The sequence below is a fragment of the Rhipicephalus sanguineus genome, chromosome 2 (assembly GCF_013339695.2).
Source record: "Rhipicephalus sanguineus isolate Rsan-2018 chromosome 2, BIME_Rsan_1.4, whole genome shotgun sequence".
NCBI lineage: Eukaryota > Metazoa > Arthropoda > Arachnida > Ixodida > Ixodidae > Rhipicephalus > Rhipicephalus sanguineus.
In genome coordinates this window covers 177,727,641-177,749,535 of record NC_051177.1, presented here as the reverse complement: position 1 = coordinate 177,749,535, position 21,895 = coordinate 177,727,641, and the positions used below count along the sequence as shown (strand labels likewise).

The 21,895-nt window shown below is 49.1% G+C and overlaps 1 protein-coding gene across 1 annotated transcript in view; it reads right to left on the bottom strand.

Moving 5' to 3' along the window:
- Positions 1–294: 294 nt before the first annotated feature.
- LOC125757403 (uncharacterized) overlaps positions 295–21,895 on the bottom strand; it is a 54,952-nt gene continuing 33,351 nt past the window's right edge. Inside the window, exons 3-5 of the mRNA XM_049412986.1 lie at positions 12,010–12,086; positions 3,768–3,890; positions 295–386 (exon numbers count right to left, since the gene is read on the bottom strand). Of these exons, the coding sequence (XP_049268943.1) occupies positions 295–386; positions 3,768–3,890; positions 12,010–12,086 (292 nt within the window). The remainder of the gene's footprint in view (positions 387–3,767; positions 3,891–12,009; positions 12,087–21,895) is intronic.

The following is a 21,895-nucleotide window of genomic DNA, read 5'->3' as shown; positions in this document are numbered from 1 at the left end:
TCTTTTTTCAGTATTGTTTCACAATACCGTCCCGACGTTCCGGGTAGTCAACAATAGTTACTCATTCGTGGTAGCACGGCTCACCGTGGGAGAGCGCAGACTCTCGAAATTGTTATATATAAAATGCTTATGTGACAACATGCAAACGTCTCCTTTCACATATGCATATATATGTTCATATTTGTCATATGTCTAGTGCACTAAAACTTCCATGTTATCAATTTATTTCAACTCTCATTGCATCTAATGCCCTAGCCTTATGGCGCATTTTCCAGTATGAGTGCAATTGAATCTCTATATCACGATTGGCTCCTCAGTGAGGGCCAGCAGGAGGGGGCAAATTATGGTCAATAATTTGTCCACTTTAGGCTCAATAACCATCAAGACTGCAAGGTGTCACTTTTGTATAAGCAGCATGTGTGCCAGCTTTCTCTTGATGCATGTGAACGTTTCAAAATATTGAACATTACCTGTATTGCTGCACCCTTGTGCAATCTATGATCTGTATTAATAAATTTCTCTAAATGATTAGGCCTGCTTTGAAATCTACATTACCTGAAGCCTTCATTTGCTAAGGTTATGAGGTGTGCTTTTGAAAGACATTCTACAACCCATGAAACACAAAACATCTATAAAACGTCTTTAAAATGTTTAAAACCTATACAAAACGTTTTATAGAGGTTTCGTGGGAACGGGGACTACCCTGGCAAAAGAATAAAAGACCCCCCCTCCCCCCACGATTTATAAATCATGATCATCAGCCTTCTTTTACGTCCAATGTGCGAGGAAGACATTTCCCAGTGATTTCCGAATGACACTGCCCTGTGCATAGCATAGAATATATTCTATGCCTGCAAATTTCTTAATTTTAATATAGCACCCCACAGCCACCCTTGGCTGCGTTTTCTGTCCCTTGGCATTCATTCCGTTGCTCTAACTAATCATTCGTTATCTCTCCTACACATACACGTGACGTGCCAAAACCCATTGGTTCCACGCACTTCACGTGTCTGTGCATAGACAGGACATATAGACTGATGCCGAACGTAGTGCAGGTCAACATAAAATATACTTAGTTAACTACAAAAGAAGCCACAAAACGTCGAAAATCGGAAAACAGCAGAGCGGCAGAAAACAGAGACAGAGCGCAGAGACGTGGCACTAACAACTGGCGTTTATTTCGGAAAAACCTTCCCCCTGGTCCAGACAAATGCGTTAGTGCGGCTTCTCTTTATCTTACCAGGAAAGAATTTTTGTTTCTAGCACAAAGGTGATCTGCTTAGATTAGCTGTGTGTGCTTTTTGGGGTGTTTGGTTTTGTTTGTCATGTGCGCATTCGTCGTACGGTCAGGGGGGAAGGTTTTTCCGAAATAAACGCCAGTTGTTAGTGCCACGTCTCGGCGCTCTGTCTCTGTTTTCTGCCGCTCTGCTGTTTTCCGATTTTCGACGTTTAGTGGCTTCTTTTGTAGTTAACTAAGTATGTACCAACTTGCCCAACAAGCAACTCTCCTGAACATAAAATATGTTCGAACCCTGCGGGCTATGTAGTTGAGTAAACAAAAACAATAAAAACTCCTCCAATCACTTCAGTAAAAAGCACCAACTATGACAGGTCTCATCACTTTTGAGGCGGCACCACGGTCTACGGGCACTACCGCGCTTACAGCATTGCGGGCCGTTGCAGGCCCCCGTGCCCCTACTAAGGTCACTACAGTGACGGGGCCTGTCACTATAGTTGCAGCGCTATTGTGACGAGCCACTTGCGCGTTTTTAATAGTGGTGGTTACAACTTATTTATTTGTAGTTTTGCTTATAGTTTTGCTGCAGTGCTTGCTCGCTGCCAAACGGCTCCTCCCGTCGCTCCACTGTAGAATGTTGTCCAACGCGATATTCTGTTAATAATATGTAACACTACTTGAAACAATACTGAAAAAAAAGCGGAAACATTTTCTTGTTCAACGCGATTAGAACCGAGGTCACACAGGAACAACGCATCATCCGAACGCTATGGCTGTATGACCGCCGCAGACATGAACGAAAAAGTTACGACTCCTTCAGAGCAGTAACGTTGACGTTGACGCATAACCTAAAAAAAAGGAAAAAAAAACAGCGAGGAATCGAACTGCTGACGACCTGCAGCCCTAACACTCCATGGAGAGCGCGCTAACCAAATACGCCACGGACGCTTTTTCTTTATTACCAACTACGCCACGAACGCCACACGACGAGGGAGTCTAAAACGACCAAAAATCTACGGTAAAGGCGGCCCCGTTACTTTTACGATGGTACTGCGCTGACGGGCCCCGTCACCGTAGCCACTGCTTCACGATGACGGGCCCGTCGCTATAAGTACTTCACTATTACGACGGGCCCCGTCACTATTACAATTTACACTACGGTGACGGGCCCCGTCACTTTTACGACGGTACTGCGCTGACGGACCCCGTCACCGTAGTCAGTGCCTTTATTTATTTATGCACAGTGTACTAGGTCCAAGACTCCAAGAATATTCAGCGAGTTGGAATCTTGACCACGTCGCCGCACCGAACCCGCCCGCGCATTCCATACGTAAGAAGAGAGTGGACGAAATACACAGAAACAGGAACTTTTCAAGTCTGAATTTGCATATGACTGTGTCCCAGATGTTTCAGAACGATGCAGGGAATGCGTACCGATCTTACAGCTGCGTTAGACGAGCGGCCGCATTAAACCTAAAGCGATGGCTAACATGATCAAAAGACACGTGCATCGAAAATCGGATGTCTGAGGGCTGCGTTCTTTGCATTGAAGCGCATTCCGTGCCCATCATTTGTGTCGAGAGTGTATGAAAGCTCCGTGATGTCATGATGGCGCTGCAGAACAAGAACCTGAAACAGGGGGCGCGCTTCTCGCCGAGCTCCCGCTCTTCATCGGCCCCTGAAATGGTCAGTTCTTTACATGGACACATCGAGAAGAGCTCCTCAGGTGAACTGGTGTATTTTATTTCCAGCTTCCCCATTCGAATTAAAAGAAAAGACTAACGGCGGCGCGCCGCAATTTTTGCACGGCGGCGACGGCGGCGGGATCTCTCTTGGGACTTAGGCGGCGGCGCGAGCGGCGTGACCAAAAACAGGCGGCGCGGCGCGGCGGCGCACACTTCTAGTCTGAATCCGAGTGAGCTCTAAGGGCGAAATTTATTTCACGAGTAAGTCTGAGTGTGTTGCACATTGTTTGCCAACCTATGGTGTTGTCAAATGAAATATGCGCGCCTGCTTATGGAGATGAAGGATGGTGCACACTGTGCAGTGGCGAATGCTTGAGTCACTCGCTCCGCTGTTTGCGTTTCATTTAACGCCGGTAGTATAGTCGAGGACACCGGTGCTGCCATTTCGTCGATCAAAGAGCACCGCTTATTAGTGAAGTTTACGGCTGCTTTCTCGTCGACAGCTTTCGTCACATTTGCAGTAAGTCGAGACACCACCGAACTAAAATATACATAAGGTTTTAGTTTTATTTTCTGTAGATTTGCGGAGTAGCCCATCTTTACGGGGTCTATTGGAGGCTCCAATCATTCTCGATCCCGACGGGAACCTGATCTAAATGCTTATCCAGCCAGTGGGTCACGTCGGGCTGGGGCTTTTATGCTCTGGAAAGGCCTGGGCGGTCTCTAGTCGATAAGAATATGTACCGCAACTTCGTTTACACCAAGCTAACCTGCACGCTTCACCTTAACTAATCAACGAGCACATCGAATAAATTCTTGCTGTGCGAAATATACTTCAATCTTACCTGTTTCAAACTTTTCGGCCAAAATAAGGCAATTAGTGTCACTAAAAAGTACACGGAAATCGGAGTTGTTTTCGGAGATAGTGATATTCACGTCAGAGATATTCATGATAAAAAATCCTGTTTCTGAAAAAATAAAATGTGAGGTGTTTAAAAATATAAAAAATATCTTCTTGCGTTCATTCAACCCATATTCGGGAAAGGGGTACGATAAGTATTTCTTGTTAGCATAAACAGTGAAAGCAAATTTAAATAAGCAATAAAACATAGAAATGAAAAATTTGGAAACAACAAGTAAACAATATAATTATCTATAAACGAATATTATTAAGAGTGAGAAATTAAGTTTCGCCGCACGGGCGAAGGGATGAATGCGATTGAAGCAAATTGGAGTGTTACCCGAAGGACGGCAAGAAGCTCGAAACTTGAGGCGTGCCTCTCAAGCAGAAAGGACGCACGCAACGAACACACTCAGTGCGAGCGCGAACTTGAAACTGTCAGAGCTTGACACTTGCAGAGCGCTGCTAAAACACAAAGAAGGACGCACGAAAAGAGCGCACAGGTACGCACAGGACGAGCGCGAACTGTCACAGTTGTTATTTGAACTAGGCCCTACTTTGGCTCTTCTAGTTAGCAGCTCGCTTCTTTCTGCAAATGCGACCGCTACAGCGAGCTAGGTGACCTTCGTGCGGTCTATAGCTTCAACGCAAACTCTGTGGTAAAAGCACGAGACGTACAAAACTCCCCCTCAAAAGAAAAGCGCGCGAGCACACTCGACCAGGCCCTGTATGTCAAAGTACAAGTCAAATGCGCACATCCAAAATCTGGCGAAACACTAAAGAGAGAATTTGGGACCCAAGAAACATGCCAGCCGCCGGGGCGCATGCACAAAACGCGAGCCCCAATCGGAGTCTTGCGCTCGCGTTGTCCCAAAAATCGAAAACTAGCGCGGGTCGCCAGCGAGACGACGCAAACACTGCACGGGCAACGATGCACTATCCGCCTCATGCGCTGGTATGGTGGCGCCACCACTCTGCTCAGGTGGTTGCCCCCTCTCTCAACCCCCCATAACATCACATGCATTTTGAATGAAACTTGCGATTCCGTTGCGCAAAAACAAACCAGCGCCATCTCTCGACAATACGCCACACCGACGATGCAACACCTCTTCTTGCTTCCACCGATATGCCATGCTCCAAGGTGACTCCTCTCTCCACTTTCTTTTATTTCTTTCGGTGGCCGTGAGAGCGCACGCTGTGTACTGTGCAGTAGCGCACCCGACTAGACCGGCTGGGCTCGTCGCTTTCGTGGTGTCTTCCTTGCACGTTGCAACGTTAATATTGTGTTAAGGCGGTGGCCACACGTCGGACGATGAGCCCTGATTTCGTTCAGCTGCCATCTCATCAACGGCAATGTTTCAGACGCCTCAGTTGTGTACTTTTGTCCGTTGTTTGCTGGACAGGATGGCCTCCTGCAAGACCGCGTTTTTCCAAGTCAGCTAGTGTAGTTCTCAGTGTAGTTCTCGGCATCGCAGCAGTTTGATGACGCGAGGAGGTCAAATGGAGCTACATCGTGGGAACCGCTGAAGGACTGCAAGCTTGACGTCATTGTGCGAGAATATTCTAGCGTACTCTGCGCGCACAATTGTGCTACACTTAAAATACCACGCTTTGCCTCGCGCGTCAGCCTGATATGACTGTGTGCAACAAGAGTGTTGTTATGGTTGTTGCGTCGGTTAATATTGAATTGTAATTGGAATACCGTTTTTGCAAAGGTAAGTGAAGCTGCAATTACTTGCCCTTCTATATGCTCGCCACTCCAGGAACATTACTTCTAGAATCGCGTTTTATGTTGAGTTCCACGTACCAAAGGAGAATCTAGCATACGAGATACATTACACGCGTGCGCATTTGTTATATAAATCTGAGTAATGCCACGCTTGCGCATTTCCTATGTAAGTCTGAGTAATGCCATACTCAATTTAAAGCGCATGTGTTAGAGGATTGTGGCTTCAATGGAGAAAGTGATTAGATATTGCTAAATATGTGATTACAATGCAGTTAGAACTTTCTCATATGTTAACACCGTCTGTGAACAAAACAATACGCTGTGTGAATGTTTGTTGGTCATTTGCTAAAGTACTTTCACACATTATTATGCAGCTGTGTGACGGCTGTTAAAACGTTCAGCAAGTTAGATTTCGGTTTTTTGGCCTAGTTGACTGCTACGAGTGTTGGGCGAAGATAAAAACGCGTGTCTTTTGTGCGTTTCTTAAGCAAGCATACAGCCGTAATGTTCATTGTTGTTGTACTGTTCGAGGTGTTCAATAAAACAAGAATGCTGTTTTGTATTGCAACAGTTTTTATTTCATCTGTGTTAACAGATCACGCAAACAACTTGGACGCATGCACGTAAGAAACGTACGCAGTGTATCGCGCGCACGCATTGAAAAAAAACGGGCCTGTCATTTTAAAACAAATAATATAGAACAATCGACGTAACAAACGGCACGGTTTTCTAGTGGAGCAGCGTCGGCAGTACAAATATCAACACAGAATGAAAAATTAATAGAAAAACGGCGAGTAACGGACGCTTTCCCACGGCTTCTATGAGCCATGCGTATCCACCTTTCGCCACCGTTCGCCGTTGGTGGCGCCTCTAGTACAGCTCAAAGCAGCAGCGCACGAGGCGGATACACCGCGTCTCACATAATTTCAATTTCGTGCCGGGTGATGTCTCGTGCGATTGATCGAACTCTCAAACGCCCCTGCTCCTCCGAACACAAGACCTGCCTGCCCAACGCCGCTAATAGTGCGGCGGCGGCTTTAAAGCGCGCCCTTCGCGTCATCTCGTGTGACAGTAAAGAAGCTGACACACCTTCGACTTCTGCGTACAACCAGAGGTGAATGGTGTATATAAAGAGGTCGCCGTTAGCATTCTGGAGGACGTATGACGCGTTGCACAGTTGTCTAACGCGGTGCGCTGCGGTGCGAGGGGTCGCAGGCGCGATCCACGGGCACGCACGTCAGCCTTTAATTTGTAGTTGATTCGTGGCTCACGATATACGAGCGCGTGAGCGTACCCAACAAATGGGACGAGGCAGGAAAACTGAGCAACCGGGTTTTCTACCTCGCACGTGTGCCAAGCCTGTGGTACAACAACCACGCAACCGATTTCCTGCCGTGGTCTGATTTCAAGTCCGCCATCATCAACGTGTTTAGCCGACCTGCCGTTCGTAAACTACAAGCCGAACAGCGTTTACGTGAACGAGCTCAGCAGACCGGCGAGTCGTTTACGAGCTAGAACGAAGACGTCCTCGACTTGTGCAAGAAAGCCGACGTAAACATGTCTGAGTCTGACAAGATCCGCCACGTTATGAAAAGCATCGATGACGATGCCTTCACCATGCTGCTCGCCAAGAACCTTCGTACCGTGACAGAGGTGATCACGCTCTGCCACAGCTACGAGGAGCTGCGCCGGCAGCGGTTGCTGACCCGTCTACCTCCATCACGCGACGCTCATCTCGCTGGCTTGTCAGCCATTTCTGATCACTCGGCTTTTCTCGCCGAGATCAAGTCATTTGTGCGCGAAGATATTGCCCGCCAGTTTTTTCTACTGACCTTCCCTCAGTCGCAGCATGTTGAACAGCCATCTACCACACTGCTGCCATCCATGCGCCGTGCTATTCAACAGGAAATCGTGGAGGGCATGCCGAATACCACCAGCCTCCTCCGGCGCTTGCGCCACTCACGCGCAAGTTGTAGCCCGGCCACCCCCAGCGATGCCTGTGTCTGCTCCACATACCTACGCCGAAGTCGTCGCCAGACCACAGGGCTACGAGTCGAGTGTGCCGGCTGCGTACGTCAACACCTTTCCTAGGCCACGACTGCAGCCCACCATGCAGTCCTATCACCCGCCGCCCCGTCCACCGCGTCTTGGGCCAACCGATGGCGCACTTCCGACAACCGCCCCATATATTTTGCGTGCGGTTGCGTCGGTCACGTCGCCCGCTATTGCAATCGCGTGCAGTCGCCTCCAGTCGCCTCAACCATGCCAGGCCAGTGAAGCCGACCGTGTTACGATTCACCGCCGCCTATGTCACCGCCGTCTCGCCCAGCGCCCTCTACCCGCCGTTCACCATCACCACGACGCCGCTCACAGTCCCCGATGCGGCCACGTCTGGTCCCACGTGACCAGGAAAACTAGTCGTCGCAGTCTACGAGGCAAGGGCTGCGACGCTATCGAACTGCGAAAGCCCTCAGCTCGTCGAACGTGATATACGTGTTTGTAGACGGTGTTCGTGCGTCTGCCCTTATCGACACTGGAGCCGCCGTATCCGTTATGGACGCAAAGCTTAGCCGAATACTGCGAAAAGTGCCGACGCCACTTTCCGGGCTCTCCCTCCGCACAGCCAGCGCCCAACGTATTCACCCTACATTGGTGTCCACAGCCCGCGTCATGATTAAGGACGCCATGTACGCCGTCGAATTGATCATAATTCCTGCATGCTCTCACGCCGTCATCCTCGGATGGAATTTTCTCTCCCGCCACGACGCCGTCATTAATTGTGCAACCGCCGAAATAGAGCTCTCACCATTCTCTAATTTGACGCCGGAAGAGAGTCCATCGGCTGCAAGCAAGGTATTCGTCAAAGACGACATCAAAGTGCCTGCAAACTCGTCAACGGTGGTGTCAGTCTACTGCGCCAGTCTTCCGACACCGTTGCACTCATCTCGCCATATGACCGTGTTTGCACGAGGAACGGCTTGCTGGTGCCTTTAGCGAACGTTCAAGTCACTCAGGGCAACACCTCTATTTTTGTAATCAGCCCCTCCCCGTACAGTGTTCCGTTGGTGCGAGGGGAATGTCTCAGCAGCGTGGAATCCCTCGAAGACGCAAAAGTTATGGACGAACTCAATGACACGCACGGCCGCAGTTCCAGTACGCTCAGTGCTCTTTCGACGTATGGTTCATCACCCGCTGACGTCTGTGGTTCCTCCATAGCTGAAAACCTTACGCAGGTCCAGCGTTCCCAGCTTCAGGACCTGTTGGAAGAATTTTGCTCTTCTTTCGATGTCGCTCAAGTTTCTTTAGGCCGCACGTCGGCCGTTACGCACGGCATCGACACTGGCGCCCACCTGCCACTGCGGCAACGTCCATATCGCGTATCTCCCACAGAACGCCGTGTAATCACCGAGCAAGTCGACGACATGCTTCGACGCGATGTTATTCGACCCTCCAACAGCCCCTGGGCGTTTCCTGTCGTTCTTGTTGCGAAGAAGGACGGTTCTGTGCGGTCCTGTGTCGACTACAGACGACTCAACAAGATCACTCGTAAGGATGTGTGTCCACTGCCGCAAATAGACGACGCGATTGACAGCCTTCAACGCGCCGAATTTATTTCATCTCTTGATTGGCGCTCAGGGTACTGGAAAGTACCTATGGCTGATGACGCTCGACCGAAGACCGCCTTTGTCACGTTCGACAGCCTGTACGAATTCAATGTCATGCGGTTTGGGCTGTGTAATGCGCCCGCCACCTTTGAGCGCACGATGGATACCGTTCTGCGCAACCTGAAATGGCACACGTGCTTGTGCTACCTCGACGACGTCGTCGTTTTTGCTCCGGACTTCTCCCCCCATCTCCACCCACGAAGTGCCGATTTGCAGCACGGCACTGACAATCCTCGGCTACCTCGTGTCCAAGGACGGAATTCTCCCCGATCCAGCCAAACTTCGAGCCGTGACCGAGTTCCCCAAACCTATGTCTGTCAAAGAACTGCGCAGTTTCGTAGGACTGTGTTCCTGCTTTCGGCGCTTCATCCGAAATTCCGCGACTATAACATCGCCCCTGACGAAGCTCCTCGGAAGTAACGGGCCCCTCCATTCATGGTCGTCAGAGTGCGACGACGCTTTCGCAAAGCTCCGTCACTTGTTCACGTCACCTTCCATACTACGCCACTACAACCCTACGGTTCCTGCAGAGGTACACACAGACGCTGGCGGTGTTGGCCTTGGCGCTGTCCATGCGCAGCGCAATCCAGGGTTTCCTGAATATGTCGTAGCATATGCAAGTCGTACGCTTACTAAAACCGAGACCAATTACACCGTCACCGAAAAGGAATCCCTGGCGATCATCTGGGCCCTTACGAAATTCCGACCTTATTTCTATGCTCGCCCACTTCATGTCATCACCGACCATCATCCACTATGTTGGTCGTCGTCATTAAAGGATCCCTCAGGCCGCCTCGACCGCTGGGCACTTCGCCTACAGGACTACGATATCCGCGTGCTGTACCGCAACGGACGCTAGCATGCTGATGCCGACGCACTCTCGCGCTGCCCCTTGCCTGACGACAATACGCATATAGCTCAGTGTCTCACAATGCCGCTCCTTCTATGGACATTCACACCATCGCTACTGAACAGCGCAAGGATCACTTGATTACCTCATTGATAGACTTGCTGACTGATCCATGGGCAACACCATCCACTCGCGCGTTGCGTCGTCAAGCCCACCATTTCGTCGTTCGCGACGACCTCCTCCACCGACGCAATTACGGCGACGGCCCCAGTGGCTACTCGTGATAACCCGCAGTCTGCGTTCTGACATATGCGAGTGGTTGCACTCTGATCCGCAGTGTGCACACTCTGGGGTGTCGAAAACCTACCACCGCATTCGCCAACGGTAATTTTGGCAAGGGATGTACCGCTATGCGCAGAAGTTCTTTCGCACCCGCATCGATTGTCAGCGCCGCAAAACTTCAACGCTCCTGCCGCCGGCAGGTCTGCAAGCTGCACCTTGCTCTGACCGGCCGTTTGGGCGCGTAGGCAGAGACTTGTATAGACCACTTCCTCTAACGTCGGCTGGTAACCGCTGGGCCATTGTCGTTGTTGAGCACCTTACGCGATACGCCGAAACTGCCACCCTCCCAGCGGCTACAGCGCGCGATGTTGCCTCCTTCCTGCTGCACCGCTTCATGCTGAGCCACGGTCCACCCCAGGAGCTGCTTAGCGATCGAGGTCGTGTCATCTTGTTGGAAGTCGTCGAAGCCATTCTCAAAGAGTGCAATTGGTGTTCACCGGAAAACGACTGCTTACCACCCGCAGACGAATGGCCTCACCGAACGTTTTAACCGCACGTTCGGCGACATGCTCTCGATGTACGTCACCGCCGATCATACCAATTGGGATGCCATTCTGCCTTTCGTCACCTACGCCTACAATACCGCCCCTCAGAGCACTACTGGTTTCTCACCCTTTTTCTTATTGTACGGCAGGCACCCGTCGCACACAATCGACACAATCCTTCCATACAAGCCGGATCCGTCTGAGTGTGCGCCTATTTCTGCGACAGCCAGACTTGCTGAGGAGTGTCGGGAGCTCGCGAAGACATTTACTACGCATGACCAAGAGAGGCAGAAGAGCATTCGCGGTGACACCAAAACTTCTGCGCCCACGTTCCTCTCTGGAGTGCTCGTATGGCTCTCGGTCCCTACCACTGATACTGGCCTCTCTTCCAGCCTGCTGCCCAAGTACGAGGGCCCTTACCGTGTCGTCGAACGCACATCCCCGGTCAGCTACCTGATGTCCAGCAGGACTTGGGCGTGGTGTTTTGTAGAGCGCCGACATCGAAAACATATAGGAGCACGTCGGCGTTATCCTATCTAGACGTAAAAGAGCCGCGTCCGATTGAGGGCGACACCGTAACTCCTCGCCCCCAATTTCTTGAAAGCAGTTCAACAGACACCTCAAAACCTCGCACGCGTTGTGCTTTCATCGCAATGTTTGCGTTGAAGCCATAGACCGCACGAAGGTCACTTCACTCGCTGCAGTAGCAGTGCTTGGTAAAGGAGTGAGCTGCTATCCTTCCTTCGTATGACATTCCAATGTGTTGTTCTTGAATTCATTGCTTCACTCTTGCGGCTAAACTGTCGCGTTTTACATGGCTATTACAGCGCATAGGCAGCACCACTTGACTGCAACCCACACAAGCAAAGCTTAACTGACAGTTAGCCAAGATCATTACGTACAAACCAACATTACCCAACACTAGCCAATAGCACGCGAACGTTACCTTGTGCTATCTCTCTTTCTGCGCGGCATACTTATATTTACATGGCTAGGTACAGATTTAAAAGTTAAGTTTACATATGTGGCTAAAGTTTCAAAAAACGGGATGTGCTATTTTCGCCATATGGAGCAAATAAATGAGAGCCACCACTGTGCGTCGAGATTTCACTTACCATTGGTGAGAACATTAAGAAGTGTTTGCGAGTCTTCTTTTTTTACGGTAAGGGAAATATTAGTGGACCTGAAATTACTGAGAGAAAAAAATTATACTGCGTCCCACGTTGTAAGAATAATAAATGCAACATTCAATATACTGAAATAAATATAAAGCTGCACTTTTGAGCAATTGACATTAGTTAAACAAAAATGTAAAGCTTCACTGCGGCGCGCGGGGCTTGTGTGTAAACAAGCAAGACAGCGTAGTTCTGTGTTGCTTGCTCTGAACAACGCGCTGTTCTCTTACTACCGTCAAATATATTTGGCGTCCTACTCTTTACATGCCCGAAAAGAATTTCAAACAGGGAGTAAACATTTCGTAGCGCGTTAGGATACATAACGCCAATAATGAGATATGGAACTCGGCTGGGTACCGCGTAATCAAAACACTTTTTGCACAAAATTTAACAAGGTAGTCCAGAATGCGTATGTGGCCACTTGCGTATGCCCACGATATCATGAGGAAAGACGACAGCTACTACGAGATATAAACGCACTGCACCGTCGGCACTTCAAACTCAAATATCGGGCGCTGGAAGTATCCAGCTGCTTGCCGTTGTTCGTGTGACATTCTAATTGGTTGCTATCGCATTCATTGCCTCTCGCTTGCGGTGAGAATATCAGTTTTTTGTTACACCATGACGAGGATCCTGAGGCTAAAATTACAGCGCAAACGCACAAGACACCCGCGAAGAAAATAAACGTACCGCACAAGTACTCACTACGCCATGCACGTGAACCGTTTTTATTTGTGCGTATCCTAGCCAATAACGTTAGGGCAAAAGAGAAAGAGAACATCGGTGAGCGGGAGACGCTGGTTCCCACGTTGAGCGTGGAGCGCCCAGCGCACACAAAACACACGCACACAGGGACGCACGTAAAGACGCACGGCTGACGTAAAAATGTTCGCCGCGTACTTTTGAGAATAAAAATACCTCGCAATATATACCGTCCCTATTGCAAAAACCAGCGCCGTTCCAGTACCCCCCGCGTGATACCAGTACGTTTTTTGGCGCTGGACCGCACTGGGAACACTGGTATGGCCAAACTGCGCTTCTAACTCTGCGCTGACGGGAACGCCTCTAGCGGCGGCGCGCGCGTCCCTGGGGTGATAACAGCTTTCGCACGCCGCGGCCGGTGACAGCGTTTGTACCAGCTCTTTCGTGTTTTTCCGCAGTTTTGCGAAGCGTTTCTTCTTTGCGAGTCGTTCCATGGCTCAGCGTCGCAGCAACAGGGTTTGTTGTGTTGTGGGTTGTCACAATACCTGCAGCAATTCACCTGGAACAAAGTTTTACCGCTTCCCGAAGGCTCAGTGGGAGAAGGAGAGACGCCAACGTTGGATGCTAATTGTCGTGACAAGACTTTGTGGGATGACGTGAGGCGTTCACTTTCCCACATATTTTATTGCTGCGTGCTCTCCGCTGTACAACCACAGCCGCTGTCGTTCTTGCGGGCGTCTTCTTTTCACGCTCTAGGCTCGAACGTGCGGAGCAGCTGAAGCGCAACTTCGTCGTCTTCTCTCGCGTTGACGGCTCGCCATAGGGCCCCCCCTCTAGCGAGGTAGCCAATGCGCGAAGGAGCGATCCTTATGAGTAGCTGGTAGTTGCTACTGTTGCGAAGCGCGTTCGTCTGGTGTTGGAGGATGGCTTGTCGTCTGCGAGGACGGCGTCGGTGTCGAGGAAGGCCGGCTTAATGCGGTCAATGGAGACACTGTCCTTAATCAGCAGGACAAAATGCTTGGGGCAACGCTTGATGACTCTAAAGGGTCCGTCGTAAGGCGGTTGTAGTGGTGGTCTGATAGCATCGTGCCGTACGAAGACGTGTGTGCAATCCCGCAGTGCATGACTGACGAAACTTGGGCGTGAGTGTTGACGTGGTGGGATAGGAGACACGTCTTTCGTGGCGTTCCTGAGGCGACTGGCATAATCAGCAACGGAATGCAACGCCCACGGAATGAAACATTGTTTCAGACCTGCATTAATTAGGATACACCCATTTATAATGGTCTCCGAATGGCGATATGTGTTTTTTCTCGCTGAATCGGTATCACGAAGACATTGTTTAATTCTAGTTCTTATTTTTGTTAGCTTTACATCACAAAATCATCATGCTAAAATCAGTTTTCTATATGTCTGCAGGTACACGCGTCCACTGCCGCAGCGTGCTTGCACTAGCATGCCTGCTCTGCAGTCGCAGGTCGCGTCAATGACGCATATGTTTCGAGAAAGCTTCAAAACAACAAAACAGAATGAAATAAAACAAGACCATTGGATAAAAATGCTTACTTACTCTCAACTTCATAGTCATCGACGGAGCGTTCATGCGCGTTTGGGACACACACCGACTTGTCACCGCGATCAACACTTTTACGCAAAATTTTCTCAGACAACGGACGAAACAGACACGGACGGGCGCAAACTTCCAACTGATTTTATTATCAACAAGTGACATATATATATATATATATATATATATATATATATATATATATATATATATATATATATATATATATATATATACACAAATATGACTACGTCAAAACAAAAGCAACTATGGCACAGGTGTTTTGACGTAGTCATATTTGTGTATATATATATATGTCACTTGTTGATAATAAAATCAGTTGGAAGTCTGCGCCCGTCCGTGTCTGTTTCGTCCGTTGTCTGAGAAAATTTTGCGCAAAAAGTGTTGATCATGGAGTACCAACTAGCTCGAACCCACACCTTGTTAAGATTGTCACCACACTTCCGTCCTCAGAGACAAGTACTTTACCACTAGGTACAGTCGCGCTCAATATGACTTGCAACACGGGAGCATGTGGCCTCACGAGTTTAAAGATTTCTCATTCCTTCCACCAGCCCTTCTTTCTACAACTAAACGCTGTTCTCTCACTGGGGATGTTCCCTAATAAGAAAATAATATTAATTTCAGAAATGAAGCAACTTGAAGCCGTGCGCAATCAATAAACTCGTGAGGCCACGAGCTCCCGTGTAGAAAGTCATATTGAGCGCGACTGTACAAGACCTCCCTCGTACAGAAGCTTGCCTTTATCAATATTTACTCCCCTGAAAAATTATTCCGAACCTTCGGCGGCCTGAAAACGAGCCAGTAGTTGCAGAGGAACGCACGCTGACGACACCATGCTTGCACAAGCAGCCGCGCGTGTGGTCCGAGAGGGAACGCTATCACCCAAGGGACGCGGAAACGGCCGCGTTGGCGCTGAACGCCGCCGCGCTGGTGGAGGCACCGTTCAGTCGAGTTTGCCAGTCTGACTGCAGCGCCAGAATACATAGCCTAGCGGATAAAAAAAAGCAACCTTGAGACGGCCTCAATGAAATTGGAACGCGACGCGCGCGTTTCGCGCCCTGCATCTGTCGGCGGATTGTGGCCGGGATCCGTGGCAGGGATACATGGGGGACGCGAGCACGCGTCTATTTTCTGCGTGCCCCTAACGGTGAATGCCGAAGACTTTGAGACGGGGCAGTTTGAGCAACGCAGCTCCATCTGGTCAGTGTGCGGTGCCTATGCAAGCGCAGTGTGCCCATACGCTCGAATTCACTGGGACTCCAGTGAAAGCACTGGGCAAGAGCTGGGTCGCACTGGTAGAGCCACTGGCCTTGCAGCTCTGACGCTGGCTCTCTCTGGGAAGCGCTGGAGACGCTGGAATTCTCACTGGCGTGCGCTGGCACATACTGGAGCCTGCACTGTTTTGCCAGTGCCGCGCGCTGCTTTCAGTGTCGTGCGCGGCGGAATGCTTTGGTATAGTTCAATATCGAATGTCTGATTCAATGGTACCAATAGATGCTATCCTAACGGGTCCCAAACATGTGTCACAAATTCTAGCTTGGCAGAGAAAGACGAGGAGATGCGCACTATTTTCATGATATACGTGATGTGATATCTGTGAAATCACGGTCACTTTTAATGTTTCCCTGTCGAATGTGGAAAAAATATGTTTATAACCCAAAACAGCCAACACTGATCATTTTGCTTGCTACCACGCTTTTTTTATTCATGCAGTGCCAATAACGTCGTGAATTCTTGCGGAGCACGCAGCAGCAATGAATACACATTTTGTGCTTGCCGCTCATATATATCAGTTTTGCATCCGTGATGTGTTGCGGTAATGACTTCATATTGCAATGTTTATAAATCTGGAGGGCGTTCGTCTGAACTTACAGAGCAAATTGCTACATCGCCGTGCAGTTGGCAAGAAGTAAATGAGCTCTGGCTTCGCGACCTCTCCCAACGGAGGCCAGAAAAACAGCCGTCGTTCGATATCGCCACAACGAAAACGCATCTCGGGCAATTCTTGCACTTCCACTTACTTCAGCTTTACGTTAAGTAACAGGTAAAGAGTGTTCGAGGCTAAAATGCAGAAACTTCGACCATCGCAACTCATCTGCGCCGAGATCGGTCCTACCCAGTCCGGCTGCCAGCGAGTGTTAGGCCTAGAGTACCGGCCGAGTCCGTGTACAGGCCACAGGCGCTTCTTGGTTTAAGTACACGCAATTCCAACGTGTAAGATTTACTGTGAAGTATAGTCTAAACATCCGTTAACCTAAGTTAACCATTTTTTCTTGTGTACGGTGTCCGCACAAGGAGCAATGACCATCGATGCGACGCGCTTTCAGCAGCGAACACAGGCTTACCGAAATCAGCCGGCCGCACTCGCCGGTACTTCTATGACTCATGCGTCAGAACACATACCTGTCAACTGGTATGCGTTAGTGAACTGGCACACCGGCATCTTTCTTAAACTTATTGTATTTGTTTTTGCGGAGCGGTTTTATAGTTGTAGGTATCGATAGAACTGCAAGTCAGAATACAGACCTGCCCGCCCCGCAGTAATATCGTCGCTCGCGCGAGAAAACTACTCAGTATGAATTCATGTGGGCGCGTGTTTATCGAACGAGTCATCATAAAGCTTGCGTACACGTTCATCATGAGCAAGGGCAGGAAACGGCTATTAAAAATCGGCAGTAACAGCCGTCAAGCAGTTTCCGGCTCCTCGATCCATTTGATATTTTTCAGAGTTAAAACGGGAATTCTTAATGAAACCTAGCGCTCTTCCCATATTGGGCATTTCATTCGTTGCCGGTCACCCTTTGTTTGTGTCTAATAAAGAGGCAAGCTTGATTTGGAAAGGAAGATCGCGTCTTCCTTCAATACGCGACACCGAAATACGAAACGAAACGCTGTCTTACTGTATTGACTGGCCCTTTTACAGCGACGTTGTTGTGTTTCGGGAAAGGTGCAGTCGTACAAATTTGTTTAGACGGGTAAAAAGTTGCGGCCTTGGACTGGCGCATCTGTTCATAAAACAGTTGGTAAATAGGTTTTTCTTTTTCCGTGAGGCAAGCGACCCCTTCCTGTTAACAGTGTGCGAAATAAGGCTTGGTCGACTGTTCCCCGAATTTCTTGTCAGCACTCAAACGATTAAAGGTGCAGTACAAGGCTATATGAAGGAAGTTGTGGCAAGTGTGCGTTTTTTGAGCGTCCGCTTTTCAAACGAGTACCTTTTTTCTGTTGGAAAGAAAAAGCTTTATAAGGATGTACGTGACCATGTGTTGCCCATCCCAATGTACAGAGCGCTATATGCTGCTGACAAGGGTCAGAATGTACTTAAGCGAGTCAAAAAAATGGAAGCAGCTCCAAATGCAAAATCTTTCTTCTTTAAATTGCACACAGAAACACCACCGGTAAAAACCATTTTAGAGGAGCGAGGTTTCTACATGCCATGGGGCTCCGACTGCTTAATATGTAACCAACCTGAAACAATTGATCACGTCTTTCTGCACTGTTGGGAGGCGGTGTACTTTTGGGACGTGTTGCAGAGGACAATAAAAAAAGAATTTCCGTTAGACCCTCATGGAATTCGGTATTTAGCAATAGACAATGAGGACGCACTACCTTTTGACCTAATCATGATGACTGGCTTGCACAGTATATGACGCTCACGAATGGCTGGATATTACTGTGCTCCGGATAGAAGACCAGCAAGACAGTATTTTCAAGAAAGTATTGCCCGGTTTCTTGAGGTAGAAAAAACAAAAGAATGCGTCCCTTCATGGTTGGCTAGGGTAGAACGCCTGCTTACTATGAAGGAATTTTAAATCATAATGTTTGTTATCCAGTGGTTGACGGTATATGTGTGCCTACTTGTTTGTGGTGTCTTGTAACTTAATTCTGTTGTCCCCATTTATTGGATGAACGACCGGAAATAAAGAAAAAAAAGTGTGGCGCAGTGGTAGAGTACTCGCTTGGAGATGAAGGGGTGGCGAGTTCGAGTCCTCGTGGTGGAGCTTCTTTTTTTTTCACACGGCTTTTTTTTAGTTTTCAACACGAAAGTGTTTTATGCCGGGGTCCACCAAGACTTCAGGGACGTATTTCCGTCACGGGAATGACGTCGCAAAAATTTACACTATCAGATGGCAAAAAAAAAGGTTCCGTCAACGGGCATTGAACCCACGACTGCTCGGTCCGCTACAAGAGATGCCGGGCACGCTATCGACTGCGCCACAGTCACAGACTCCAGAGCTTTACAAACGCGCATTTTATATCTACCACTCTCCCTGTCGGCGGGGTGCTGTTGCCCTCTGGGAGCGGTAAGGTAAAGTAATTCGTCATTGCTGTGGCCTCCGCGATTAGCACCGGCAACGCGTTACACGTCCGTCCCATTCGGCACGTTTTCAATAGAAGTTCAGTTTTGTAAATGCCTTAACACAGGGCGAGGTGGCGACCTTAGCGCAAGCGTCGTAAAAGCGTCGGCCTCACTCATAACATCACGCCAATCCAAACGAAGAATAGCTCTGCGGCGCGCGCTTGCCTCATCTGACTGTAACACCGCTTTCCACGCTCACGCGCTCGCCCCGAGAAAAATCGCGGCCGGACTACCGGGGCGGCACGACGCGCTTTGCGTTTCCCTTTAATCAGGCCGAGGTGTTCAATCACATTTTAACATGCCGCGGGATGGCGACCAAGTTCTGCGTCCAATATGCGACGCTGTTCTGGCTATCACACCTCGATCTCTGATTACGCTTTCACTGTTAACTACTACAGCTACCACAAGGTTTTGTGTAATCATTTAACATGAACGTTAGTCGTCGCGATGGAGATGTGCTACCAGTCATCAAACGCTGTGCATGCACATTAAACGGTGCCATTAGCTGCCAGTCATCAATATACATTGTACAAACTCTCTTATATCAATGTACAGTAAACATTCAGTTACTTCTGTTAGGGCGCGCTTTCCTTTGTGTTATTCCGATTCCTATGACGGAGGGATCAACCATGTTTTTTATTGCACTAATGCTTTTTATGTGACTTTCTTTACTAATATATTTATGTAGGGAACGTAGGCACCGCCGTTTTAACGCTGGAGAGCCGTTTTGCCCTTGATTACCCAGCGCCTCCCAGTAAAGCGCCGCTCCAGCGGCCCAGTATCCAGCGCGACGCTGGGCCCATAATCGGGCATGGCACTGGACGCTGGTACCCAGTGGCGCTGGGTTTTGCAATAGGGGTGGCCCGCATTTGTTGTAAGAAACCAGTCTTAAATATTTTTCCGTCGTGACTGTCTAAATGTGCACGGTGTACGCTGACATGCGTGCGCGCGTATCACTTGTTCTGTCTTTCCTCCTTGCTTTCTCTGTTTTTTCTCCCCTTCGCTCTCCCCCCACGCAGGGTAGCAAACCGGGTGCAACCTGGTTAACCTACGTGTCTTTCCTTTGCCTGTCGCTCTCTCGGTCTGAAATTGACGACGTTCTCATGACTGAGAGAGAGCACAACAGTATCTAAGAGGCTAAGTGTGTGGTAAGAGGCAACTAAGAATTAGAGTTGCTGCTGTCTACGCGATCGCGCACTACATGTGAGCGTGGGTGCGGGCACTAAACACTTTTCCACTGACCAACGACAGGCACACGGCTAAATCAATTCTCATTGAATACTGCATCCTGTCATCAATTGGGCTGGACTCTCGAACGTCACGAAGTATATCCAAGTCGTCATTTTTCGAAAACCTTCGGCAGGGATCACCGCTCGGAGCGTTCCATTGGTGCGCTACCATCTTGAAACCTACCGACCTGCCCTCTATCGATAGTTCCCTAAGCTAGGGAAAGCGCCGCGTAGGCCCGTCACGTACATGGCGCATGCAACGAAACTGCGCAGACTTCACGCGCCTCCGCAAAGTGCGTAAGCGGGCTCTACCTACTACGCATGCGCACTTTAGTGCGCAGGCGCTCCACCTACGCTAAGTTTTACACGTACGTGAAACTGAAAGTGTCTAGTGTAGTCGATGTGTTTGGTAAGCCCACGATATGCGCACAAATAATCAGAGTGCAGAGAGACATCAAGCCACCTCACAACGCTGATAAAAAAAAAGAAATGTGCTATAGGCTGCTGCTTGCTTCCTGCTTCGCATAACGTCCGCTCCCAAAATGCGTGGGATCTGCCGCAATATTTTTTTATTGCTGTGCTTTTCATAAGTTCTATTATCTGGTAAAAGGAGCAACCGGCGCTATATAAAAGCGTTATCATCACCTAAACAGTATATAATTAAAAAAAGCGTTTATCGCGAGCCTGTTCCTTTGAGTAATCGAGGTTTCGATAGGCCAGAAGTTCGGTGTCATATGACGCCATGGTCGACCGCCCGCCACTTGCAAATACCACTGAAAATATCATACAAGTGAGGCAGCCAGTGGAACAATCGCCGTCATAGCTACGAGCGGCGCTGATCAACACTGCCAGGTTTAAATGCACAGATATACCCAATAAAGTGGACGATAGGACAACCGTCGCCGTAGCTCAATTGCTAGAGCATCGGACACGTTATTCGAAGGTTGTAGGTTCGTTTTGCCGGCGGCAGCTTGTCTTTTCGTCCACATATATTTCTTCACATTTATATCGTAATTACTACAAATAACGTCCCCTGTACTTTCTTTGGTTTGTCTATTGCTTCTCATTAGGCACATCTTAGTTGTTCGGTGGTTTTGCATTGCGTCAGTTCTCCGCAACCAAGACGTTGATGACACAGGACGGATATTACGCTGTCTACGATCATTCGTGGGTTCTGAAGCGCGTAGGGTAGTAGACGACGATGCGTTGCTCGAATACGCATGCTGCCGCTTATCTTCCCGTTTTTAGCCGTTATGAGATGATGAGCTGCGCTTTCGTGCGACGCTCCAGCTATATTAATAAATCTCCAGTAGTGTTCCATGATTATGCCATCGTTGTTATGCCCTCCGTGGTGTCTTAGCGGCTACGGCGTCGTGTTGCTCAGCGCGAGTACGCGGACCCATTTCGACGGCGCTTTCCCGATTAATTATTGCAATAGCAATTATATGGACACTCTCGGTGGATTTTTGCCGTCGCCGTCATGTCCCCTATATGCGTATGTATATATACACAAAAGCCCGAAATTAAAATATTTCATCAGGAAAAATTTCCGAAGAGCGCGAACGGGGATTCTAATCTGCGACCCTTTGCTCCGCAGTGCGCTGCCTTAGTCAATACGCCTTTTTCACGAAGCCCCTGCGCATGCGCTCTCCCCTAGAGGAACAGTCGCGAAACGCCTCTTCAACTCGGAGGCTTTCCTTCTGGCAATACCAGTTGTCCCAGCCCCGTACCAAAACCCTACCAAAGCGGCAGAGGGCAGCACAGGAAAATGAAAGAGGCGAATTAGTGGCAACCCATGCCGGTTTTCCATTTCGGAGTTGTAGCGCCGCGCCACTCGTGGCCAGTCGTCCAGGGCAAACGAAGAGCGTGCCGTGGCTCGTGGTAACGCGAGCTAGAGGCAATGGTTCGGCTCTTGTAAACTTATTTCACAGGAGGGAAGAAACGAGA